Genomic DNA, 27,939 nt, shown 5'->3' with positions numbered 1-27,939 from the left:
AAGATCCTCGGTCCGTGGCCACAACAGTCGACTGCCATGAAGGCTTACAAGACACTGTTTTTTCCCTTCCCTAGCGCAGGATAGCCAACCGGAAGGCTTTTCTGGTTAACATCCACGCCTCCCCTCCCCCTCTTTATCAAGAGAGGAGTTACAGTAAAACACTTATCACGCATCGTATTTAGTGCTAGCATGGATAACTTAGGTCCGCGTACCACACAAACTACCAGCGCACTGACGCACTGCCCCCTTGTTGTTCCCATGGTTGCCTACATAGCAAGAACATAAAAGCATTTCGGGCAAGAAGAAAAAGAAGGAACGCTGAGATCTCGTGACGCACGCTCTCTCTTCTGGTGGATCGTTCCTCGGTAGCTCGGTCGCATCAATTTCTCACCCTCGTTTCTCCTTCTGAGGCTTCTTCTCAAGAAGAAACATGGATTCCCACTGCCAGCTAATCCCGCCGTCCCCTAGCGATTCAAAGGAGTCAACTGCGAACAGCACTGATGATTCAGGTAAAGTGCTTTTGGGTCTCCGAGGTAACCAGTGTAATCTCTCCGTGGGCTGGCATACATTAATGCGCGTTCGCGGTAAACGACACAGCCTGACCAATGACACGCTTGGTACTTGTTCAATACTTCATAGCCAATACTTCATAGCGCTAAACAACGTACACGACAGAGAGGAAGACAACATACGTGCTATCTATTTCAGCTGAAAGCTGAAAGTCTGAAAGTCAGTTGAAAGATAGCGCCTCTCTTTTCTAATCTGACGTGTTCACTGTTTAGCGCTCTGATGTACAGTTCAATCCAACTAGCACAACTTTTTGTTATTCTAGAGGTTGATCACCTGGCTAGCTGTTCTCTCTTAGGCTGCAACGTACCAACGGCTGCTAGCTTAGTTGGAGGCAAATGGGACGTCGTATGAAAACAAAGATGGCAGAAATGAACGGAGCTTTCTTCAAGTAAACGCACTGTGAATGAGCAAAAACTGTTTCCATTCATGTAGAGCGTATGCTCAAGGTAGAGTTGTAAACAACACACTCTGACTAGCCTCATATTGGTGTAGTGGATTATTTGTATGCTCGTTCTCATTTGTTTCCAAGGCTCATTGCATGAATAATTTGTGTCGAAACAAAACATTAAGTTCACTAGAAGGAGTCTTTAGAAGTGCTTTTGAAGCATACATGATTTGTAATAAAGGCCCCGCTGTACGGAAGGTATTTCTACCGTGTCGCTAATCTAATGAAAAATTCGCTTAATGTGAGCCTGCAAGGGCTAGGCGTTATTGTGGTCCATGCTAGGCATGCTATGAGCATGTGTGATAGGGCTATGTACCGGGTGTTCCATCTAAGACGTTGGGCAATATTTAAAGATGGGCGTTTTGAGTTGGGAGCGCACTTTTTTTCGGCAGAGCATTGCGAGTTGTGTAGCGGCCCGGTAACTGATATTGAATACATATCTATTACTAATAATCTCCTTATCTATTGAGAGTTGTGTAGCCCCTAGGAATTTGATACCTCTACCAATATTTAGAATATCGAAAACGCAGTTAGGCTCCGCACAGAGGCCGAACAAATTTTAAGGCGAAAGCCTTTAGTGGCTCAAAGTCGCGGCCACGAGCCTGTCCGTCCGATGTTGAGCTCTTCAGCAACTCGATAAGAAAAAAAAATCTGCCACGATTGGATTCGAACAACCATGCTTCCGTTCCGCAGCCGAGCGTGCTAACGACTATGCTAATTCCTGCCAACGCATGCGCAGTTCTGCTTGTCAAGGACGCTGGAGAGTTTGCGGGAAGGCGTCGAATGAGACGGATGCCTCCCACATGCCGTCTAGTATCTGCAGCATTTAAGATTCACAAACAATTGCGTACTTAATCAGCATCCTAAGTATACATCAGTTACACGAGCAGCAACACCGCACTGAATGCTTCCGCCTCACCGCACTTTTCGTCAACAAAGTGCCCCCCAGAATTTTGGCTATTTGTACGTGTTCTGTGCGATAGAGGAGTTGCTTTGTCTGCAAGCTTTTCGAAAGCGCATGTATTTCGGCACGATGTAGGCAAACATTGCTAGGCTACAATACTGAGGGTACCTGCGTTTAGAAATTCTGAGAACTGATATGCTCCATCGATTCGTCCGTCAAACTTTTTCACTATCAACGGCATGTAGGACACGCATACAGGTGGCGTTCAAGAAGTAAAACGCAGCATGCGAACGGTGGCCAGGTTCCTTCAGAGCGCGCTGCAACAGCATACTCCTAAGCAGATGGCAGCGTCCAGCGAACCGATCTTGCAGCTGTGATGCTCCCCTTATCGCTCCAGTAAGGGAAGCGATTAGGCAAGCATCAGAAATTTGAGGACACTTGATCTCCACATTAAGGGTATGACAGGGTGGTGTTAATGGGTCCTGCCAGCGGGCTTGTCTTACCCACGCAGACACGGACACTGTGTCCATACTAGTGCGAGAGCACTTGTACGATCGTCACAGCCGAGAAAAAATCTTGCTTGTGCGCTTTGCTTGGGCACCGTCCTTGTGCATCGCTCGTTGCCGTAGCAGCTGCTACGCCAAGCGCCAAGAATTTGGCCCGGGCCATCCCCGAAATTCGACCTTGGCTGATTTGGACCAAAATCGATTCAGGTGTCCAAAGATATATGAGACAAATACTGCGCCATTTCCTTTCCCCAAAAAACCAATTATTATTATTATTATTATTATTATTATTATAAAAGTGGCGTAACCTTTCCCTGGGTCATAGGCCTGTGAGTGTAGCAGGACATCTGCTATTTCCTTCGCAGTTTTACAGCAACACAGGCGCCTTTCTGCGAAGGAAAAACGTTGGTTGTATTTCCGAAAAACAAACTGTCTATCTGGAGTAGCGTCTTGCTAAGTTCGCTATTTGTCTTTGTTTTCTCTGGAAGCTAGCATTTTACCAAGTGCGTCAATTCGGCTGAAAAAAAAAATGGTTCACACAAGCGTGAAGTATTCGTCATGGACGAATAGCGCGTAAACACGAAGGCACTGTAAAGTTGGAGGGGACACTTATGCTACGCCTTAAGGGTATGACGCAATAGCGTAATGTATTAATGCCCATATATGCGGAATTGGTCATTCTCCACTTCACATTCATAAATCCCTGGGAGTCCTCATACAACTCCTAGCGCAAACCTGCGATGGCAGGTGCTGCCACCGGTGCGGCTTGTGCGACAGGTTGAGCAACCCGTCAGGAGCAATCGTTAAATTCCGCCTATCACGGTGGACAGTTTGCTCACAATTCGGTGGGCAGGTTGTGATGACGCCCACCGGGGTTGCTTCTGCCGGGATTTGCGCTCACAGCATCGACACCGACGAGGCCAGATTTTCTGTAGAACGGCAGCCTTCAGGCTGTCGCGTTAAAACTAACGGGCCCCTCTTGATACCTATCCCTTTCAGTACACCTCACGCCATTAGAGCCAACACACCTTGGTGTAAATATAACTGAAACACCTATCCAATTATCATTTTGGTAAGCATTAGACCTGTGTACATGAGCGCGTTTTAAAGCAAATCATGCGTGAACCCCATCAGCTCTACAATAAATCGCAAGGCAGCTTTTTTGTTTTAATATTATTTCATTTTCGTTGTTTTCGCAGGTATACGCAACGCTCGACTGAAGAACCGGACAGCCCGGCAAGATCTTGAACTGACGGAAGATCGTGAGTGCTCAAAACAGGGATGAGCATAAAACAAGTTTTTCAATCACCAATTTACGGGTTAAAAAAACCGCTAGCACGCTCTTTCGTAAGATGGCTTCGCCTTAATTGTGTTTTGCTTTTACCTCCTCTGTTTTGTTGTTTTTTTCGTTACGTCGTTAAGTTGCTTTCTGCGTTTCGTCCTCCTCACGTAGTGGTCTGGTGAAAAATTTTCATCATCAGCACTGGTTTTGTTTCCAAGCTTAACTTACGAATAAGAAGCGCAGAAACTAATGGCGTAAGTAGTAATAATCACTTAGAGCGACTGAAAGGCGCTGCAACGCTCTTAATCAGGGTGAAAATTCAAGCCACGATGTGGGGGAAGGGGTGGAGGAAGAAGTGAATGAAAACACTCACTAACGCTAGTGGAAAGCTCGTGGAAAATTTCGACAACTTCACGTTCATTAGCTTTCCTTGACGTCACACAGTGTACACAGCTCTCTTTCGGATTTCGCTTGAATAAAACAAAATGCGGCCAACGCGACCAATCTTTTATCCTGTGATCGTTGTGTCGCCAGCCAAACGCAATAACGGCTGAGCTTTAAACGCTCTTCAGGAATACGATAATTTCCCTTCATTCTGGAAACAAACAAAGCTAACAAATCATTAGGATTTTTGGAGCGTCACCTCCGTAGTGCTCCTCACCATGAGACAACTCGCTTACACGACATTGCTGCGTTGCAAATTAAAATATTCATCTGCAGTTTGGAATCCCCCCCCCCCCCCCCCCCCCCAACTATATCTTGCTAAAGCACTTGAGGGAGTTCATAATAGAGCCACTAGATTCATACATTCATGCTACTCACGCGATGTCAGCACTTCATTCCTAAAAGAACAATCTGATCTACAGCATCTTTCACTTGGCCGCGGCATTTCCAGTCTCTGTCTTTATAACAACATTCACTATTGTGCACTTCATCAGGAACCGTATATCTGCGCACCTGTTTCCCGTTTTGCTTTCCGCACTTTTAATCCCCTTCAAGTTTCGAGGCCGCGTATACCAGTACTATCACCTTTTCAAACCCATTCTTTCCAAGAACAGCGGCCGACTGGAACGACCTTCCCCTACCCATCGATCCCACCACGTGTCCCTTGATGTTCATGAAAGTGTTTCCACGCATCATGCATAAAGTGAACATTTGTTTATTTTTGCCAACTCCTTATGTAATACCCCTAGCGAGGTCTTTACAGTAATAAAATGAAATGACATGATTCAAAACTTGACAGGTGTCGTACACGGAATGCGTCAGAAGAATTTGTGCAGGGGTGACACGAAAATGCTTTACCGCATGGAAAACATTGACTCTGCCGGTGCAATCACAGATACACGTTAAACGAGTCGATATGTAAAAACTTGAGAAAACCTTAAATCCGCTGTGCATGGAGCGTAGAATGTTTTCCCTACCTATTTGCTCTGTTTACGTGGTTCAGGCTCCTCCGTTAATGAAGATGGTGGCGTTGTTGTGTCTGTTGTGGATAGGAATAGTCTTGCTCTCCTAGAAAGCCGAGATTAACGGTCTGTAACGCTTTATTCCTTCACCATTTCAGTGAAAATGTAAGCATTTACTTCCAGCTTCAACCTAATTTTAGAAGATAACTGCGCGTGCGCGATTCACCACATTGCGAACGGTCCTGCGCAGGGCCGAGAAGAAGGTTCTAAATACATAACAATTCATGCCCTCAAAAATGTCGAGACTGGTCTATCTATTGTAGAGTTGCAGCGCAAGTAGAAAAAAGGCATAGAAAAGCGACAAGCAGACACGTGGTGCGCTCCTAATGGGGCCTCGTTTTAAAATGATAAATTTTGCATGCACAACTCGTAGAAGTTCTTCGATATATGGGCGTTGTCTGACGTACGGATGGTGCAGATTTCACTGCAAGAGTAGAAGGTAATCCTCGCCAGGGGATGAGAAAGGCGTGAGGTTGAAACAAATAAAAAAAGAAGAAAGAAGGAAAGCATGCGGAAAGTAAAATCAAAGCCAGAGAGGTGGAGCGATGAGCAACATGGAGCAGAGATCTTCCGAAAGAGGAGAGGAGTTTCAACAAACAACACTAATAATATGCATGCGGTGTGACTGCCCGGACCGGACTTTGAGGCACCGCTCTGCTCCACCAAGCTTGAATGGCGACAAGTAGAAAATGTAGGATATTTCTCTTATGTATACCTTTATGATCGTCCCATCCATCCCGCATATATGCTTGGGTCTTGAATGTCCAGCGGATGCCACGCATTTGCAAATTCCGTCAAAGATGGCCGGGCGCCGGTTTTGTTTTCTAACTAGAAATTGGGTGAGAGGCATGTACGTTGCTTCCAGCAAGGGCGTAAGGGTTCTCGCAACCGCCCACTACGGCTTTTCCGATCAGCTTGTGCGATTTTGGATAACACGAGTACTAAGAATCTGTCTCGACCCATCTCAAAACATGATTTCATGTGTGCTCATATCTGTACGTATAGCAAGATGTATTTTCTATTAGGCGCCCGCCATGTGCTGCTCTTATTCAAAAGTTTCGTTCAGGTAACTGGATGCACCCTGCTAATACGATAATTACTTGATCAGCGTGGCTGTCCGGGAAAGTTGGTCCGTTAGGATTAAACAAGCAGCATTTCAAAGACCCGGAAAAATATGAACTTATATGTAAGGTACGGCACACGTGTTGTCTACTTCGTAACTGCCCTTGTCTTTGAGGCACTATACAAGTTTCGTCAATACCTCGCTGCTGTAGCCGTGCTACTTCTCGCCCAGCAGAACGTTGCGCTGGTGTTAGGCATGCAGATTGTATCTTGCTTAGTGTCCGCATCTACCTTTCTGACTGGGGTGTCCTAAGCTGCCCTCTTTTTGGCTGCATGCAGGTACTCCCGCGAGAGCATCGCGCAGGTCGTTGTCGGGCTGTTTACCCTGACCGTTCTCGGCTGCATGTTCGTCGCCTACTTCTTCATCTTGCGAGGTGGGCGACACTGTCAACAAACGCTAGTTACGGCAGCTGCCTTGTGTCTATGGTGGAATGTTTACTTGCGGCGTATCGCCTCTCGCTAACGTGCACATTTTTTTCGCCTGGTGGTAGCGGACGATTCATAGAGGCGCGTAGAGCTTCTTGGCGTTTCTAGCCTTCGCCTATGGCGGCCTGTATGACGAACTTGCGGGTCAGTCTATTAAAGTGGCAGTTAGGATCTAACAAAGGTAATTACTAAATTTAATAAATTGAGGGCGCTATATGGCCCCTTTAGTTGTTGCATGTGGCACACTAGGGCGATGCTTTTCACTCCAGAGGAAGACGTCTGCTGAAATATTGATTGAAAAATGGCGCTCATAAAGACGCCATCCATCTATGCAAAGATGCCAGGGAGGCCATTTAGTATGTGTTAGAGGAGGGGGAAAAACAAATCTCAGCTTTGGCGTGCTTCTTTCGATGCAACGAAATGGAGTAAAAAAAAAAGTGCCTTCTGGCAATCGTGATGAGCTTTAGGATTCATATCACAAACGTTTGAAGGGTGCTTCCGCACACTTACGAGGTACACTCTACCGTTAATTTAGTTAGCGTGTTTATCTTGAAGACTGAAGACAGCCAATGCTTGCGGCGAGCACAACTCAGTGGGCAAGGGTGGCAACTTCGACTTTACTTTTGGACGACGCTCTGCCTCCACGTCTTGGTTCCGCAGGCTTCCTAGACCAGTACGGATCCGACCTCTCAGATATACAAGGCAGTCATCAGTTGGTCCGCACTACGTCGAGGAGTGCTCTACGACTGAAGCAGCCGGTGCCTCTACTGTGCGAAAAACGTGGGCGTCGTAAGCGTACAAATGCTTTCCGGCACATTTACCCCCTATCCGAAACCTTGGGATATAAGGGGGATAGCAGCGTTCTGAATCGTCACCAGTATTTCGCTCTCGGAGATTATATTGTAGCTTAAAACAGCTAATCGTGAGGCCTCCGACGTTGCCTCGCATTACTTCCGTTTCCACTTTTTCGGCTAATCCAATAAAACGCGTGACCTGCCTGACTTCCCCCTACCGGTTATTGTGATCAAGGGGATGATAAGCGAACACGATTTTACTGGTCATGCAAATATTTCATCTTGAATTCAAGCAATAAACAAACCAAATTTTCTGTCTTCAAGATGAGCGCTTATAGTTGCTGCATGCAAGGTTTCTTTTAGAAAGGCTTTGACTTATATTCTGCCCAATTGTGGACGATGCAGAATCTACATGATCAGGCTCAGTTACTGCAACTAAACTGCGCTTTCCTAGTTCGCATTTCAATTCGACGCATTGCGACCTCCTTCCATTCTTCTGTTGACGGTGAAAATTATTTATCGTTTTTCTTGAAAGAGTAACCTATTATGCGAGCTTTATTTTCAGCTTCCATTCAGTGAGGCATAAAACTGTCACTATGCGCAGAATTGTCTATCCCTTGCCCGGCTCGATTCTCCTTGATTGTTTGGACGCAAACAGTAGCAAATCATACGGTAGCGCAGGCCCAAATAGCAAAACAACCGCGGCGGCTGCGTTTTTATGGAGGAAGAACGCTAAGGCGCCCGTGTGCTGTGCGATGTCAGTGCACGTTAAAGATCCCCAGGTGGTCGAAATTATTCCGGAGCCCTCCACTATGGCACCTATTCTTCCTTTCTTCTTTCACTCCCTCCTATATCCCTTCCCTTACGGCGCGGTTCAGGTGTCCAAAGATATATGAGACAGATACTGCGCCATTTCCTTTCCCCAAAAAACCAATTATTATTATTATTATTATAAAACAGGGGGGCAGGCTGAACTTCGCCAAAAACTCTAACTCTGTCTTTATTCGCCCCGTGCAACGTATTTTCATGCTGTTATTTATTTCAGCATTAACCTATACCAACTCGCGCAGCTTCCATTCACACTTATATTGGGGCTAGATGGTAAAGCACATTGACAGGTGAAAATACGATTTAAACGTTGCACGACAACAATAGGCAGCGGAGAGGCTTTGCGTGCCCATGGGTCAGCTCTAACAGCCATCGGTTACCCAATCGAATCCTCAAAAAGGTACAATTTTGGCCCGGCCCATTGTTCAGCCGTGCTTGGGTGAATGGCTTTGCAAAGAGCCTGCGCTTTCAAATAACCTCACTTTGTAGGCTACCTAGAGGCTTGTAAGGAGAACTCAAACTGATATAAGGCACAGAAAGTTTTAAAGTCGACACGCCCACATTGGCTATTGGGACGTCGTTGGAAGGCTGCGAATTAATTCAGACCATCTTGGGTTTCTTACTGAATATATACTGACATCGCTCAGCAAACGATCCTTTTGTTCTTTTTTTTCAGTTTATCTCCTTTTCAGTGTCGCCACCGCGAATCTCATTTGACCCCACGACCTCGATATGAGCAGCCGAAAGCGATTACCACTGAACCCCTGCAACGGGAAGAGACACAAACTGGTGTTCATCGCAAGAGACGGCTTAAAACTTTTTGATGGTGAAACAGTTGCCAACCCGCCCAGGCAATGGTTTCATTAAAGGCTCTTTTCCCAATCATTTCGTTCCACAGAGAGCCGTGCATCATGTCAGGGAAAACCTTGTACTCATTTTAACGCCGATGGGCACCTGAGGGATCTGGTTAACACCAGCGCCTTCCGCATATGTGGCCGATGTTCAAACCAACAGGACGTTGCAGCGGTACAGGGCAATCGCTATGGCTTGCTATCGCATGTTTCTACACCTCACATAGAGTGGTCGTTGTTACTCTGCATATTTCCTTGCTCTTTGCCGTCCTCCGTTTCGCTCTCATTCGTAACAACGTGACCTAGTGCTTTCGCTCGTATCCGCTATGTGCGCTCATCTCCGTCTTTCCCTCTTCACCCTCGCAGCTCACGTGATCTGCGACCCGATGCCCGTGCTGTGCACCCTGGGCGCAGACGGCCTCTCCGACTGGATCGTGCTGCCCCCGATCGGCTACTGCTCCGTCATCTTCTACGAGGCCCTCGGCTATCAGGAACGCGACATGCTGGGCGCGGATCCCAGCGAACGGCTCTCCAACTTCATCAGGCGCGCCGGCGAGAGGGCAGGGTCGGACTTCGGCGTGGCCTTTGACTTCGAGCGAGTCCACTTTTCTCATTACACGCTTAACATTAAGCACCGACCTTAACAGAGCATGCGTCCGGGACATAATGTCATGCTCATGATCGGCCTCATTGAAACGAGTTGTGCAGTAGCACTAGGGCACGATTTCACACTACACGCCGGTGCCATCGCAACTTTAAAACTTGTTCATAGTAATAGAAAACGCAGGAAGGAAGGATTTTAGCAGTTCGAAGTGAAAAACACATGCAGAACAAACGCTTTCCGCGTGTCGGCTTTTAGAATATAACCGAATTTTCCCGTGATTTATACATTACGAGAAGTGCTAATAGTAGTAATAGGGCTGGTAGTCGTGCATGGTGCCAGCAGTGGCGGCAGGTTGTAATTGTAGTAGAATTAGCAGAGGCAGTAGTGCTTAAAATGGTTTATTAAGTGTCATTTCTGGTACAGATAACATAAATATAGTCGTCGTAGTTGCCGCTGCAAATAGTACTGCCGTAGTAGGGTCAATAGCAGTAATATTTGTGGTTGAGTTTGTTCCGTACCGTAAAAAAATTGCAGTAGCTGCCATTTTCACATTAGATGACTATAATCTTACCCTTAAGAATTAGGTATTGCCGTTTTTTTTTTTTTGCTGGGCAGCATTAATGTGACATGCTTTTTTAAAGTCCTATGTCTTCTGGTCCCGAAAGTGAGTACTGCCAAGAGTGAAAGCTTCAGGAAAAGGCTCTAATGTTGTGGCTATAGCTTCAATCCTGACATAGGCCAATACCCCCTTTGATATTTTTGCATACATCGCTTCTCTAGTTGTCTCTTAAATCTGCCCAGTCGCACTATCTGCTTTCTAGCCTATGTGGGTGGCGAAGCTGGTAAGGCAGCCGCCCTTCTAAAGGTGTAGTCCTGTGTTTGACCTCTTTACCAAGAGATTTGTTTGGAAACTATGTCACTAAGGTCGGCTCCACGTTCACCATTATCTAATCTTAAATTCATTCTAGTGGGTAAGAGCCCCCAAAACAAGCGCTTACGAGTTACCACTTGAGCTGCATTTTAGCTGCCTAACCATCATTTATGGATCTGTCCATCGTTATATAAGCTGCTGCACATTTCCAAACAGAGCTATCAAGAACCCTGAAAGTCACTGTTGACAGTCACAATAAAAGTCATTGCCAGCTCTTAATTCGGCTCCCACATGCAGTCGCAAATGACTGATGCTAGAAGCAGCAGTAGCTAATGATATTCGTACGCTAAAAGTGTAGCTGTTTACATCAAGACCTGGACAACACTCGTGTTTCTTGCTATTCCGGCTTATTGCTATTTATAGAAGATTAAAAAAATGTTGCTTCAAAGCATTAAGGAGCTCGTGTCGTAGAAAAGCCGGTGTCGGCGTTTTTGGCGTTGCAACACGATAATCCCGAAATAATTTTTTTGGATATACAAGGAATCGAACCCAAGTCTTTCAGACTCCGAGACGAGCACGCGCAGAACATTCCACGGAGGCTCGTTGGTTCAAGCTGATTAAAAGTAGACCTAGTGAATGCTTTGTGGTCTTTGACTTCGTGCAGTGTCGTTTACATGATTAATACCCTGGCAGTGCTGCAACCATGCTGTCGCACTCCTCTCTTAAAAGAGAAGCTTAAGCGACCTCCAATTTTTTTTAACCTCAAAACCACCAGAGCTAACAGACCTTCAACCACGCCTGTCCCACGGTGCCTGCAGGCAGCCGTTCGTACAGGGATGCTTTTAAGGAGCCAATATCCTTTCTCGGTTTCACGGCAACTATCCTCGGATCTTCTACTTGTGGGAAAACTGGCCTGTTCTACCTGAGTGGAAGAGTTGCACAGAAAGACGCATCACTTAAAAATGGGGTGGCTTTTTATAGATGTTGAGGCAGAAAGAGTCGCGGTTCACGTCATGTGCGCAATACGGACATATCGCTCTTTTTGGCAACCCACAGAGCACCTTGCTCTTCAAAATTCCTCCTAGTGCTTAATTCCAGCGAGCGCTTACCGCCACCTGCTAACTGGTGTCTCTGGACACTTTCCAGCACTTGTAGGCGTAACCACCGTTGACCGGCTAAGATTATGATATGATAAATATATGCAAACCTGAACCACGTAGAAGCCTCTGCACAGTTCACCTTACTCACCACCCACTGGTTTCCTGAGTGGTGCCGTGCTTCGTGCGCGTCTTATTCACGTGTGCAGATACGCTAAGGTAGCCCAAGATGTGCTGTCAGGTGCGAACGGAACGGAAGCGCTTGCCCCATTCCACCAAAAGGGGATTTTCCACTTCGGCGTGCTAAACGCCGAGACATCCCAGTCTTCCGCTGAGGTCAACATCAAGGCCACCCTGGAGCTCTTCAACGTTAGTATATTCAGCACTTGCCCGTTTATAGCTGCCTTCCTACCTCAGTATGATAGCCCATGCACGCTAACTCGGGAACTCGTTTGACCCTCGTGTGCAGAGGTCAGTAGTCATGGTCGCCGTTTCAGCGAATACATTGGCTTCACGCTGAGCCTCTCTCATGGGACAACAGGTGAAAAACTGCGAAAATATTTCCTGACAACGGCATGTTTTAGAAGGAGCCATAAGCGACATACGCAGTCGCCGCATGAAAACCTGAAAGAGAACAAAGAAAAGTGAAGAGCGAAGAGTGATTAGCGCGAATTTTCATCGTTTTTCAGCATTAGAGCACCCTTGCTTCTTTTTATGCTTCTCTTTTCTGGCTGTAAATCTGCGATAAAAGCTATTACCAGGTAATGCTGTAATGTATTGCCCATTGAAATGTCATGTGGGGCCTCCGATGACGAAAGAGCAGAGAACCTGAAATTCTCATCATTAGTATTGAGTGATCAGGTTAAAATAGTACCATATAGAAGCATCAAATTTAATTGGTCTAATAGGGAACGTGAAATGCAAAGCCAGTGATTGTGCTGTTCGCCGGCGTCCGCCTTCTGGTTAACGCCAGGTAAGGGCTGCGTGCGTACTGACACAATAAAAAAATGTTACATTTGCTCTCATCTACCCTTAAGCCGCTATAGTTCGTACAGCACTGTTTTAGTGTGGCAAAAGCAAAAATGTGTAAGGAAACTTTTAACCCCTCGTGGTATCTCAGTTGTTCTGGCATTATATTACTGATCCAGAGGTCTTGGTTTTGATCCCGCATATGGCGGACTTATTGCAATTGTGACAAACTACAACAAAACGCCCGTTTACTATGCGATTTCAGCACTCATTAAAATTCGGAGCCCTCCACAACAGCGTCCCTTGGAGCCTTAGTTGCTCCGTGACGTTAAAACCCCATAATACGCTAATTTGCCTCAAATGTTTTCTCCCAGTGTGTCGCCAGTCCGGCACCAGGAAAACAACTATTGGCTTTCAAAGGTTAGCCCCACCGCGGTGGCTCAGTGGTTAGGGCACTCTGCTATTGATCCGGAGTTCCCGGGTTCGAACTCGACCGCGGCGGCTGCGCTTGGATGGAGGCCAAACGCTAAGGCGCCCGTGTGCTGTGCGATGCCAGTGCACGTTAAAGATCCCTATCTGGTCGAAATTATTCCGGAGCCATCCGCTACCGCACCGCTTTCTTCCTTTATTCTCTCAGTCCCTCCTTTATCGATTCCCTCATGGCGCGGTTCAAGTGCCCGCCGACATTCTCGAGCAACGCAGAAGCAGTTGCTTGTGGCAATAACCTTGCCACAGAAATTTCTTGCTGCAACTAACGGGTTGTTTTTCTACTGACAATGGTTGTACATGTGGTGCGCATTTTTCTGTAGATCCTCAGGCAGTTGCAGCGGTCGAGAGACGCCGAAGCGGCGTACTTCCTGGGCGGCATCGTGTTCGGCGTCAGGATCGCGCCTTACCAGACGAAGGCGCAGATTGACCTAATCAACAACATTGTCATGTAAGCTCTTCCCCGTTGTCGACATATTATAACGCCAATTTTAGCCAACTTATTGTTTACAACGCAGAACAGAGGAAATAGGACCACCCAACAAGTCATTAGTATCTTCACTGTCCTGTCCCACACTGTCTGGCGACCAGCTGCCCGGTTTTATGCTTTCGTCGACGCTAATGATGAGTGGATGCAGCGTTGGCTCTTCAGTGCAAGCTCCCATGTTTTGTCCCAGCTACAGGGGCCGCATCGCAATGACATAGAAGCGCGAAACCACCCGTGCTTTTATAAATGTTTATGTGGCAGAACCTCAAATGGTTCAATTAAATTAACCCCGGCGCCATTCCACAGACCACAGCGTTGTTGTGGAAAGAAAAATGAGATCTATCAATTAATTAATAAGTCAGAGATATAAGCTGATTTTATTATTAATTTCATAATTAATTTATGTGATAACATGAGGAGGGTCTGAGAAAAAAAAGCTTCCAGAGTTTAGCGAGCCTTTAGCCCCGCCTCTATGCCTGCTACAAATTTTTATTCACTGTCTCTCCAGTATCAAGGAAAAAACTGCGTTACATACTGCGCCCCTGTCCGGGCATATCAGGCAAAGAAAGACCCCTCTGCTAAACACGCATGAAATCACTCAGCCAAGTTCGCATATCCCGATCCATCACGCTCTATTCTTTTTGGTCAGCCTCAGAACGTATAAGTTATTTTTTATGACCCTGCCCGGTGATGCTTGCACCAACAGCGACTCTATTTAAAGCAGGAGAGAGTTCCATGCAGTTATTGCTATATTGGAGTAACTGTCAACAGCTTACAAGAGCCACAATCTAGATGGCACACAAGAGGTTGTTTAGCATGCCGTAAAAAAGTACTTTTAACCAGTCCTTGGCTTCTCAGTGACTTGGACAGAAGTTGTAGACAGAAACTGTCCGCAAAAGTGTCCGCACTTGTACGGCAATTAAAATAAGAGATAAGAAAATAAAATTAGAGTCTAGGGTGAAATCTAAACCGGGCCGCCAACTTGCGAGACGGGGACGCTGCCACTACGCCACTACACTTCACGTGAATGAACAGTTCTTAAAACGTATCTTCGAGATATGTAGTGAGGCCTACATGAGTAATTACGAGCATGTTAATTACATATTTCGCAATCAAGCGAGTAAAATTTTTCCTCCGTTTCCGGAAAATTTCCTGCGTTCTTGGCGTGCAGTCGTAGCGCCATCATGCGGCGCCTACTGAAAACCCCAATCGCAATGTACGGCGCTTACCCAGCACATGGCGCAGGTGGCGAAACGCACACAGCTTAGCATTTCCACATGTAAGGAGACTTAAGTGCGCCTCATAATATTTGTGTTCGGTCTCAACAGATCTAGTTGTGGTCATCGAATCAGCAGCTCAGAGCTTTTCGTCGTCTGTAGAGTGCAATCTATTTATAACGCAAGTATCGCTTAATGACTGTCGACGGCCTTCGCCGTTTCGTGCCGCAGGGACTTTAAGGTTGACATGCTTGTAGCGAACACGCACCTGAGGAAGCCGCATGGCCATGAGGTGCCGTGTCGAATCACGGCGCCCACTACCTGGGACCACAAGTACACACGCCACGAACATCCCATTGTAAGTGACGAGACCGAAGTTTCCAAAGCTTTCTTGTCATTCTTACACAGTCATGGACGCTTGATGGTCTGTCTAGTTACAGCCCCACCGAAACGCGCTAAAGGCCCCCAATTCTTAAAGGGGCGCTGAGGAGAAATAGATGTTGTCCTCTATGGACAAGGTGCCACGTCCTAATCACAAAGTAACCAATCACTGAATACTCAGCTTTTATAAGCTAGAAAAAGGAGAAAAAACAAAACCATCGTCAACGGCCGATTTCGCAAATGAAATGCGTGTGTTGACATCGATTTTTCGGCGCGGATCGAAGCGGCTACGCTACATACCCCGCAATCACTTAAAAACGGCGGCAACCAGTCGTTTTCGGTGTAGACATCAGGGTTTGATTTTACTGGCGAGAATTATTTTATATCCAGTTTTCTAGCCAATAAAAGCGGCCAAACATAGCAAGAAAAGACCGGGGAAGAAATTTTTACTGATAAAAATAGTTGGCTAGAATATTCCTCAATTTACCAATAAACAAAATTAATTAATCATAAAAACTCCTCTTATTTCTTCTCCATAATGATGGATCTATATATGCTAGCAGCCATCTCCGTTTAATGAGTTTACTTCTGTTTTAACACATTATTTCAGCCTCACAAAAATGTATCGTCAATTTTCCTTCCTTTTTTAAATGCATATCCGAAGCACATCTAGGCTATATAAACTTTGAATGACGAAGTTCTATGTAAAGGTCTCTGCCCTGTTTTTAAGCCTCTAACCTTCAACCGTGTTTACCGACGCTTACTGCGAATGTGTTCGCATTACCTTCTTTATACTTGAACTCTAAAACCTCGGAGGCACTGAAATGTAGAAAATCAGAAACGATCTGGCCGCCTATTTGTTGCTAGACAAATTCTGTAAAGCGATAAGAATCGTCAGACTCCACGAAAAAATCTTCATTTTGCAATGAAACAAATATAGGCAATTTTCACACTTCAAAGCTGGGGCACTGAAATTTAGTATAGCGTGACCCGGAACGCAGTTTAGCAAAAGTGTACCTGGAGAAGGTTACGCGGAAAAATTTTCATCATTAGTAGCACAAACTATACACGATGTTCATCCACCGACGATTGGGCTATTAGCGTCAAGCGATAGACATCCTCTGTTCCCATTATAAGCAGTCTTCGCTGACAACGCTCTTTATGTGCAATACAGTATCGTTTGCAGAAATTCAAAGGAAGCTACAATTTTCGTTGCTTTCTCTGTCCCCTTCTTAAATTTGCACTTCAAAACTTCTATCTATCTATCGTCTTTTCTATTATGCTTATCCGTACTAACACGGTCTTATATACTGGCACTGTGCAGCGTGACGTGGTTGAGATCCTGTCCGAACGTGGCTACCTGAACCTGAGCATCCCGGTGTTGGTGTCCTTCTCACTCAAGGGCTTCTGGTATGCGCCCGTGAAAGTGGATAAAGACTCGGACTTTGCTCCGGGCAGCCCATGCCGCGTAAACAGCGCCGGCTACCTGGGTAGCTACGCCAAGGTACTCCACTCGCGCGGTCCCTTTACTAAGCTGTTCGAGCAACGCGCACTTAAAGCTACGTTACGTTAGCCTCCGGCGCTCGCTTTGAGGGTAGTTCACAGCTTCTAACACTGCGCGCGAGGGTTCGTGTGTGGGCGTGCAAACACGTTATCTGTCAGGAACATATAGTAGCATCACGACAAAAGCAGCGCTCGTAACTCAAAAACGAAACGAAGAGGACAAGCAGCCGCTGACTTTCAATTGATTTTTGTCCATTGCGCGTACAGGTTTTAATACATTGTGAGAGCACGAACATAATTTTGCACATTCCGATCACCCTGTGGCTCACTCTCGACCACATCTTCAACTACTCTTTGCGCCTTCAAGAAAAGCCATATCATTCTTTGATAGCGATACCGAAGGAGTCCTCACACAGTTGTCTTTCCAGTTTTGTAGCGATAGATATATTGTTACGTGACGGCCAGCCGAAGAACGGGACGAGATGACTGATGGCAATGAGAGAGATTTAATGACCATTGGCCTAGCCTGAGCGCTCCGTCTCGGGCCACTGCCAACTTCGTCTTCGTCACACTACCCGGGGCCACCGAGCGATCGTCCCGATCGGTGACAAAGAGACGCGCGAAGTGGTGACTGGGCTTCTGAGGATGGCCGGACAGGAAGCACAAAGTGGTAAGATGCTGGCCGCCACGACGAAGGACATGGCTGAATGATTCCTGGCCCGCGAAGCTTCCTGGCCGTAGGTCACCAGGAGCCGACGGCCGGGGCCCCAGGACGCGCCGAATGGCATGGGTAGGGGAACGGTGTCGTCACGTGTGGGCAGTGTCTCGGGTCGGGGTGGGGTCGGGTCATTGAGTCAGGTTCAGTTCATTGTGTTGAGTGGTCTAGGTGGTGGGCGGGGCGGGGGAAGAACGGCGAGGTCGGTTCGGGTCCGAAAGGCTGGGGCACGTCCGGGTGACGCTGGCCAAGAACTCACGGCCGACGACCACGGCTCCCGCATGCGCCGAAGCTCCCGGACCAGGATGGGGATGAACTACGCACCTCACACCAAACGTTACGTGACGGCCAGCCGAAGAATGAGACGAGATGACTGATGGCAATGAGATGGTTTTAATGGCCGCTGGCCTAGCCCGAGCGCTCCGTCTCGGGCGCCACTGCCTAGCTTCGTCTTCTTCGTCACAATATTACGGTAGCATTTCGAGCCTTCAGCGTGGCCCCACCACCCAGATGCTGCGCAGCCACGCTGTCACGTGGTTGGTCACGTGGTGCGGAGCAGCTGCCGCCGGCCACGTTATTCGTCACGTGGTTGGTCACGTGACCAAATTCCACTCGGCCAGCTATAGCTACTGTGTAACTCCAGGTTTAACCATAGCTAAAGCACCGCCAATTTTTTTTTACTTGTTTAACTTCCAAGATCACCCGTGTTGTTTGTATTCTAATCCTGCTAATGACTTTGCGTTCACTGAAGATCGGACTTCGTGCACCTGTCTTGCAATTCGGTGTTCAAAAAGGTTTCTTTACCATTTTCTAAGTTTTTTTTTTGTGTTCGGGTAGTCTTTTATTTAGGAACCATCCGGTTTGGCCTATATATACTTTACCGCACGACAATAGAAAGGAGTGTGCAAGCGTTTCTACTCATTTCCCAGGTTTGTTCTTCAATTTTGTTGGTTAACTTGTTAACAGGACAAAGGTTTGTATCTTACAAGCTGAACTGTCTGTTAAGCTAACCTGCACGCAGAAGCACAAGTACCAGTTTGTTGACTGCGTAGTGGGGATTATGTACCTTCCCTGCCATTGTCATGCAGTAAAATATATATAGGCCGAACCGGGAGGTGCTTATCTGAAAGGCTACGCGACCGCAACAAAAAGTACAAAATTGTCAAGGAAACCTTTCTGAACACAGTGAAGATCGCAAGCCAGGTCTATGCAGTTCGGTCTAGCAACTAACAAGGTAGATCATGCAAACTACAAAAAAACTGGAAAGACGATTATGTGAACACTCCATCTGTATCTCTATCAATTGATAAATAGCCAATGGTTTTGTTGATGGCGAAAACGAAAGGTAGACGGTGTGCTAGAATGTGACTTGCGTTCAGATAGCTTTACGCAAAGTTATGTTTAAGCTGTCCCAGTGCACAAAAACATGCACTTGTATTGAATAAAGATCAGTTGAAATTGAGCGCATGTGGGGTCCTCTTCATTTCGTCTTTTTGTTACGAACGTTATGTTTGTCGACATGAACAACCGACTCGCCAGTGGAGCAACCCGTATACCACCATACTTAAAATGCGATGTAGAGAAAGGTATGCTGTTATTTTTCATTTTAAACCAGCCAGAAGACGCGACACAAAGGAAGAAGCAAACAAGACGAGGCTGGACTAACAACTGAAGTTTTATTGAAAGGAAGAAAACAACGAAGACTCGCACTGAGATGCGCGCGCACATAAGCCGTATCAGTGAAAGGGCACACAAAAAAATTTTTCAATGTCAGGGTCTTACTAACAAGTTATCTAAAAAGGCAAATTCCTTAGCGTGACGGTTTACCGACGGCTTAGCCACACACGTGTCCTTAGCCTTAGCAATGTAGAAGGCTTCAACTATCTCGCGACAGATTTGTTTTTCATTTCTATAAACTACAGGAGTGTCGCTGAAGTCAGGCGTGCAAAGAGACAGATCATCGTCTGATTTGCATTCTCGAGATTGCACGTGCAACGCCAGATTAGAGTTCGCCTTCCCACCCAGAGAGTTAGAATGCTCCGTCAGGCGCACATTTAGACATCTGCCCGTCTGCCCGTAGTAGCATCGACCACAAGGCAGCGGAACGCGATACACCACATTCTTTCTGCAAGGGGTGAGCCGTGTCTTATGTGACACTGTGCATCGGGAACGATCACTTGAAGTTTTATCAAGCCTCCTTTTTACGCTGGCGCACAAGCCTCCTATCTTGTTTTTAGCTGTGAAGACAACGCCAACGTCATACTTCGCCGCAAGTTTCTTGAGTCGGTGTCCTCAACCTTGCTCAGTCCTCAACCTTGCTGTTATTTTTCTGTCGATGGACAATCAGGACGCATGTTTGTCCTCTACTAGAGGCAGCGCCACTTAACCTCCACACCTTTTTCTGTAGGTTTGCAGCCACCCCTACTACCGAGACAACCTCAAGGCCGTTGACGAAGGCCATTTTGTCAACTACACGTTCAACAAGGAGGCGGGCCTCACCTTCACCTTCGACAGCCTGCAGACTATAACGAAAAAGGTACGTGCAGCGCATCCGGGCTGTAAGACTTCGAGATAGAGCAGAGACCTCTGCTTGTGATAGTACTTCCACTGTAGCCATTTTGTGATCAAAGACACGAGCATCTGCAATTTCATTCAAAATGTTCCGGCACACACAGTGATTGGCCAGCGCAGTTGCTAAGGCAGCAAAGACGTACAACAGCGCAACTTGTTCGACAAGGGCTAGAAGATGGTCAGACACCACCACTCTACCATGCATGAATTACCAACTAGCCAGATCACCCACGCTCGTAGTTGCAGAGACGTGGGGTAGAGCATCTGTGAAGTTCTTGTTATCCTCGTAAAACTTTCAACATTGCGAATGACTATCCTTCTTACGGTCGAAAGCATGCAAGGCAACTGGAGCGCTAGTCGAGGTCTACCTCACGGCTCGACTACATTACCGCGCAGGAAGGCTGGCGGACATCCCATAGAGGCTTCTAGTACAGTCTGCGTTACTCGTGGGCCGTCCGCTCGAGTGGCGCACAGTCCTGAAGATTAACGGACACCGCAGATAGTGTGATCCAGATAAAACGAATGGCCGAAATTAGAGACGGCAGAAGTGGAACTCATGTGGACACTTGCACTTCAAGCGAAAAGTATATGCTGTTGCATAATTTCAGTTTTTGTTGTTTGTTACGCACTGCTGCAAAGGTCTACACATTGGTGTCGCAGGGTACATGCAGAAGATTCGCACTGATATGCAACAAACTTTCTACTTCCATTGGATGCACATTAAGCGCCATGTGTAGGGTATTGTATCCTTGAGCGGCGAATGAATCTACTTTCATTGGATTAAGCGTACGGATCAAAATCAGCATACTTAAAAGGTTGAGTAAACTATACTCGCATCGCATGAAAGGACAGGCTGACCGCACTTCTGGGAAACCACCCACACATCGATGGTCTGTCCCGCGGTATACCAGGGCTGTTTTGAATTTGCATATTTCGCGTGCACGAAGTATTTATAAGAAATGGTAGCACTCTCCACGCATTTGTGTAAGTTTTTAGGGCCCGTAAGGTTAACTTCCCAAACTTGTTCCAACCATGCTGGAGACATGCTTAAAAGAGCATAATGGCAGCGCACGAATCCATGAATGTTTAAATCTGCTCGTGTGTATTTGTTTTTCTATGACTGAAACAAATTTCCTTGACCATACCTTATCTGCTAACAACGCGGGTGGCACCTAATCTACTGTAGATTGCTGGGCGAAGGGAGGATCAGTTAGTCACCGAAAAGAGCAAGTCTGAGTGATTTCTTTTCGCAGTTAATCTCTGTGCAAGCAGTGGTTGCATTTTCAGCGACTGATGGTGTGGCAACACATGCAGTTAGTCTCCGAAAGTGCTAACCCCCGGTGGTACTAGTCCTTTCTAGCTTATATACAAGGAGCCGATGCACAAAAACAGATCTCCGGTGGGTCGTTTCTCTTGGGGTTGAGGGCCAGTTCTGTCCGGTTGGACTTAGCCAGGAAACTCTTTAGGAAGAGGCGAGCTCAACCACTGCTGTTCAACGCCACCAGGTTTTGTTGCCGCTATGCCATATAGTGCTTTCGCATTAAATGTTTGTTCATGTCCCATACTGCATCGACACTTCGGGCCCTCCCTTTCTCTCACTGTCTGCTCGAAGCAAGCGCCGCGGCTGCCAACTAGGAGAGCTGTACAAACATCCGTGGCTCAGGAAGATGATAGAGTTGAAGAGGATTGGATTTGCTGAATGCAGCTAGTCTGGCTGACAGTGAAAGCTAGCTAGAGTTGTTCTCAACCTTGTTTGACTTCGTTTTTCCCGTCGCCTTCCTCTGATATGCGTCACTGTGTGCTCGCAGGCAGTGCTGGCTAACCACGTGAACCCCCGCATCAGCTTCGCCCTCTTCGATATCGACTTCGAAGATGTCCACGACGAGTGCCCCGGTAACGTGTACGGGGCCTTCGACCGCGTGGCCGGAATCCGCTGGCTCACGGACCGCTTCAAGGAACTCCTGCTGACCAACGACACAGGGACGACGTAATTGCCCGATTGAACAGGGCTCTAATAATTAAACTATTGTTTCTACTATTGTACAGGAAGAGCAAAATGTCTCCAATTTAGACTTCACACCTAGGAACTTTCCCGTTGCTTTTTTTTTCTCACCCGCCGCGGTGGCTCAGTGGTTAGGGCACTCGGCTACTGATCCGGAGTACCCGGGTTCAAGCCAGACTGCGGCGGCCGCGCCTCGACGCAGACAAAACGCATAGGTGCCCGTGTGCTGTGCGTTGTCAGTGCACGTTGAAAGTCCTGAGGTTGTCGAAATTATTTTCCGGAGGCCTCCACAACGGCACCTCGTTCTTCCTTTCTTCTCTCAGTCCCTCCTTTATCGCTTCTCTTACGGCGCGGTTCAGGTGTCTGCCGATATCTGAGACAGATACTGCGCCATTTCCTTACCCTAAACACCGATTTTAAAGCGAAAGCTTTACTGGCCGCGAACTTGTGATTTCGCCGTGGCGGTGCTCCGAGGAGGCACATGAGGTCACAACGCGCGCTTCGCCGCGGATATTTCTCTCTCTCGCTCCCTAGTCACTACTGCGCATGCGCCACTAGTAGCACCTTAGCCACAGGTTTTTCGCCACTGCGCAGCGCCTCGCCTTTCCTCAAAATCCGACTTTCAATATTCAGTTTAATAATAATTGGTTTTTGGGGAAAGGAAATGGCGCAGTATCTGTCTCATATATCGTTGGACACCTGAACCGCGCCGTAAGGGAAGGGATAAAGGAGGGAGTGAAAGAAGAAAGGAAGAATAGGTACCGTAGTGGAGGGCTCCGGAATAATTTCGACCACCTGGGGATCTTTAACGTGCACTGACATCGCACAGCACATGGGCGCCTTAGCGTTTTTCCTCCATAAAAACGCAGCCGCCACGGTCGGGTTCAATATTCAGTTTTCTCTTTCTTGTTTTTCTCCCTCCTTTATCCTTTCCTTTACTGCGCGGTTCGGGTGTCCTCCGAGATATGCGAGACGGTTACTGTGCCATTTCCTTTCCTCAAAAACCAAACAAAGCAAGTGAGCCGACGACGTTTATAGAGTTCATTGGTGTTGATAACTTTGCAAAGGCTGCTCATTTTCACGAAAGGAAAGGCTCACAACCAGCTCCGTTTGTCAGTGGAGACCTCAATCTCACTTTCATGTACGTGGCGTTGGTGTCCAACTGCAAAAGCCTGCTTTGATTGCGTTCCGCACTGGATAGGTAGCGCGGCCTCCCTGCCACCCTGGGAGGTGGCATGCAGTTAATGGTTGATCGCGAGAGATTGACTACCAAATAAACGCTGCGACCTAGCTATTGCTGCAGAGCCGCATGTCCGCCACAACGCTGTCAGCGCTAATGCATCCAGACCACATCTCTCTCTTACCACCGCCATATGTGTCAAAGAACGAATGAGACACCGCTTATCCAGGGGGCCAGTTACGCGCCATTCTTTCCTCAAAGCCATCGCCATCTAGAACATTGTCAACGCCAACGCCAATGAACACAGTGAACGCCGAAATCTTTCGCTTTGTATATCCTTGATTAGCTGAGCTAATCAACATTATTTTCTATTTTTTTCCTAACATGTTTTGTTGATCGTGCAAGTCCTATTCATTCATTCATTGCATAAATGTCCCGAATGCTGGTATAGAAGCATTGAAATACACTTAGAATGACATTGATAAGCAGGTATCACTCGACTCAAGCATTGCAGCATAGCGGGTCCGCGATAGCCCAGCCAAGCATTAGGCAGTTACAAACTGCGACACGGACAGAAAACAACTACACTTGGCAAGCACCACTGATATTGAGATTTCTAACGATGAGCCAAACTAACCCCATTTACATAATTCTGTTGCAGTTAATGCTGTGCTCACGGGCGGCAGCGGCGGTGGTGGAAGGGCGCTTGACTTATCTGCTCTTTTTTGCCTATCCAGAATTCACCTGAAAACTTCTGCTGCGGCTGCGGAACCGCCCCTTGACTGACGTCACTGGCATCGGGGAAGTTGTCGCGTTTTCGGTTGCCGGATTTGAAACTCGACACACGGGCGGCAGCGGCGGTGGTGGAAGGACGCTTGACTTATCTGCTCTTTTTTGCCTATCCAGAATTCACCTGAAAACTTCTGCTGCGGCTGCGGAACCACCCCTTGACTGACGTCACTGGCATCGGTGAAGTTGTCGCGATTCCGGTTGCCGGATTTGAAACTCGACACACGGGCGGCAGCGGCGGTGGTGGAAGGACGCTTGACTTATCTGCTCTTTTTTGCCTATCCAGGTTGGTAAATTCGCTTATTTTCCTGTCAAACGCCGCGCTGCTACAACCGCCGTTGCCACCGTGTTGTGCGATTTGCTCAGTGCTGTCTAGTATTACATGCCTTGTGTCTGAGTGCTTCGTTGCGCCTCTGGACTACTTGTCATGGCAAACACATGCCAGTCCTGCGACGAGCCCCTGCCAGATGACGGACGCGTCCTGAAGTGCAGCGAATGTGAGTCCTCTTACCATCTTGGTAGTTGCTCTGGATGGTCAGAGTCAACTTTTAAGACCAAGGGCGAGAACGGCCGCCGGACATGGCGATGTGTAGCCTGCCGTCCATCAAAATCCAAATGTGGGGACAAAGCGAGCACGGACTCTGAGCTAACTATCTTTCTGGCAGATTTGACTCGAAGTCTCGATGCTCTGGCAGGACTGCCAACTCAAGTTTGGGAGATCAAGGATTCTATTGAGCTATTGTCCCAGAAGTATGATGACATCCTGAACCGGCAGATTAAACAAGAGAAAGACATCAGTAGCTTGAACAGACGTGTAGGCAAATTAGAGACTGCCTGCACTTCAGGCGATATTCAGCAGCTGAAAGCCACTGTAAATGATCTTGAGTTTCGTAGCAGGAAGCTAAACATAGAAGTTCACGGCATCCAAGCTACGCCAAACGAGGACTTGCTGTCTAAGCTGAACAATGTAGCCAAGACTGTAGACTTGCCAGAGCTGACAGGGAACGACATCTGCGCTATTCATAGACTTCCCTCAAAAGCGAATAAAGTGCCTGGAATTATTGTGCGGTTTGCCCAACAGCCAACCCGTGATCAGTGGCTGGAAAAGCGGAAAGCCCTTACAAATGATTCATCTGGTGTTTCTATCACTGAAAACATGACGCATCAAAACAGAGAGTTGCTTCGCTGCGCAAAAGAGTGGACAGAGAAAAAATGCTTACCGTTTTTCCTGTTTTCCTGGCATTGCAGCCTGAAGGTTCTTGTAAGAAAAAGAGAGGGCGATAGCGCCATTGTCATTCGTTGTGCTGCTGACCTTGATAAGCTCTGATATGATTTCACTTGGCACTACCTCCTGATGTTTCTTTTGAGTTTCCTTTCATCATGCTTCCCTTCTCAAGTGAGCAAGAAGATGTCATAAATCTTAAAAGCTTATATGATACCAATGGCCAAAGATGCTGTAGTTGTGTTCATTTTAATCTTAGATCAGGTAGAAATAAGCAGGATGAACTTGATTATTTTTTTAGTGAGGCGCAAATACGCTTCGATGTTGTGATGTTTTCAGTAACATGGTTTGCCTCTGAAGAGGATGTTTGCATTTTTAATGTACAAATCTTACTACATGAGTCGCACAGGAAAGAGGGGTGGTGGCGTAGCAATGTTATTCTCAAACTCAATAGATTCTGAACTTATGTCCGAATTTTGCTTCATCATTCCTTTTTACGAGACGCTTGCTATTAGATGTGGTACTTCTGTTTTTTGTTTGTTACCTCCCTCCTTCAAATAATGTTCGTGTTTTTTTTCTTTTTTAGACTCTCTTTTAGAATTTGTGAGTGAAAGAAAATACGCACTTATTATAGGTGGTGACTTCAACATCAACATGTTAGCCGATACCAGTGCTAAGACAGAACTAGAATCATTACTAAACTGTCATTCCTGTGAAAACTACATAACGACGCCCACGCGAATCACCCCACAATCAGCAACACTTCTTGATCTGTTTATAAGCAATTCAGATCCTTCCCTTGTTAGAGCTGGCACTTTAATTAACAATATTAGCGACCACTTGCCTATATTTTTATTCGTCAGTCAAGTTCATAATACACCTAAAAAACTACGTTCGGAATATTCCTACAGACTCATAACTCCTGAAACGCTATCTGCTTTTAGAGACTGCTTAAGCAGAGTAAGCTGGACCGATGTGTTTACAGAGAGCGACCCCAACTTAGCATACGATTTATTTATGGAAAAGTTCTCTGAAATATACTTGGCATGTTTCCCAATCAAGGCGTTTAAAATATGCAAAAAAAAGTCGGAAACCATGGGTAAATAAAGAAAGCCTTCAGCTTATGAAACATCGGGATAAATTGTTTAAGAGATTTATTTTTAGTAAATCGCCCGAAGCGCTCAAGGAATTCAAGAAATACAGAAATTTTGTCACTAAATACCTTCGTGATGCAAAAAAGCAATATTATTCTAACCTGTTCAACTCAACACAAGGACGCACAGACAATGTATGGAAGGCACTTAACACTGTAATTAATAGTGCATCAGAAGCGGTGACTAATATAGTTAAGGATGGGACAGAAATTCAAGGCGCTGAGTTAGCCAGCGCTTTCAATGACTTCTTTCTGTCAGTTGGGGACCATAGCACCAGCACTTCTGACCTAAAATATATGAATGACCGAAATAATCCAACCATATTTCTAGAGCCAGTCTCAAATAGTGAGGTTGTAGCCACTTTTTTAGCCCTGAGCAATAGCAGAGCCGCGGACGCGGGCAATATTCAAATGAAGCCCGTAAAACACGTAATTTATTTACTAGCACCTTGTCTTACCCATATTTTCAATATTAGTTTGTCGACGGGAATTTTTCCCCGAAGCATGCAAATTGCAAAAGTAAAAGTTGTATTTAAAAAGGGTAACAGCAATGATTTGTCGAACTACCATCCTATATCGATTCTACCTGTGTTTTCCAAGGGTTTGGAGAAAATAATTTTGAAACGCCTTACTTCATTCACTGACCGCTTTAAATTGATAAGCTCCTCACAGTATGGTTTTCGCAAAAACAAATCTACAGAACTCGCATTACTCGCCCAAAAAGAATTTATACTAGGAAAATTTAAATGCAGAAATATGGTACTTGGCCTTTTTTTGGATTTTTCAAAAGCCTTCGACTTAATTAATCATGTACTACTGCTACAAAAACTTGATCACTACGGCATAAGAGGCATCGCGAACAAATTAATTATGTTCTACTTGCAATACCGTTCTCAATTTGTCGTCATTGAAGGAGAACATTCCTCGGTAAAATCCATTAAAGCAGGTGTCCCGCAGGGAAGCATACTGGACCCATTTTTGTTCATCCTTTATATTAATGAGATAGACCGCATCGATGAAACGGCCCATCACATAATCTATGCTGATGACACGAGTTTGTACTTTTCAGGTGAATCATGTGCAGATTTAGCTAGTCGAGCAAATAGCGCACTGTCAAAAATTAATGCATGGGCACAAATGAACTGTCTTAAAGTTAACAGTAATAAAACGAAGGCTGTTTTATTTCACCGCCGCCATACACATGTGCAGTTGCCTCCTATTTTGTTAAATAACTATGAAATTGAAGTGGTCAAAAACTTTAAATCACTGGGCGTATACTTTTCACAGAACATGACGTGGGATCATCACGTGAACTATATTATCAATAAACTATCCAGGACAACCGGCATTATGCGCCGTCACTGCTACTTCTTCCCTACGTCTGTCAACATACTCATATATAATTCATTATTTTGTTCTTTATTAAGTTACGCGGTTCTTGTGTGGTCAACTGGAAATATTAGTAAACTTTCCATCTTACAAAAAAGAGCTTTACGCC

At 46.3% G+C, this 27,939-nt stretch overlaps 1 protein-coding gene across 1 annotated transcript; it reads left to right on the top strand.

Moving 5' to 3' along the window:
* The first annotated feature begins 309 nt into the window (after positions 1 to 309).
* Positions 310 to 22,098, top strand: LOC144101626 (uncharacterized). The gene is made up of 11 exons (XM_077634768.1): positions 310 to 509; positions 3,625 to 3,687; positions 6,575 to 6,669; positions 7,382 to 7,510; positions 9,561 to 9,789; positions 11,976 to 12,135; positions 13,545 to 13,672; positions 15,157 to 15,283; positions 16,631 to 16,810; positions 19,932 to 20,060; positions 21,904 to 22,098. Exons 3-11 carry the CDS (start codon positions 6,639 to 6,641, stop codon positions 22,084 to 22,086), a joined length of 1,296 nt encoding a protein of 431 aa, XP_077490894.1. The 5' UTR covers positions 310 to 509; positions 3,625 to 3,687; positions 6,575 to 6,638; the 3' UTR covers positions 22,087 to 22,098.
* The last annotated feature ends 5,841 nt before the right edge of the window (positions 22,099 to 27,939 follow it).

Source organism: Amblyomma americanum, chromosome 8, assembly GCF_052857255.1.
Source record: "Amblyomma americanum isolate KBUSLIRL-KWMA chromosome 8, ASM5285725v1, whole genome shotgun sequence".
Classification (NCBI taxonomy): domain Eukaryota; kingdom Metazoa; phylum Arthropoda; class Arachnida; order Ixodida; family Ixodidae; genus Amblyomma; species Amblyomma americanum.
The sequence above is the reverse complement of the archived record's forward strand: the minus strand, read 5'-3'. Positions and strand labels throughout refer to the sequence as shown.

Bases quoted from the DNA above. Each gene is read 5' to 3' on its own strand.
- LOC144101626 (XM_077634768.1), top strand. From the start codon at position 6,639: ATGTTCGTCGCCTACTTCTTCATCTTGCGAG. The intron at 9,790-11,975 runs GCGAGTCCACTT...TCACGTGTGCAG, and splicing joins GGCGTGGCCTTTGACTTCGA to ATACGCTAAGGTAGCCCAAG. The intron at 15,284-16,630 runs GTAAGTGACGAG...GGCACTGTGCAG, and splicing joins CACGCCACGAACATCCCATT to CGTGACGTGGTTGAGATCCT.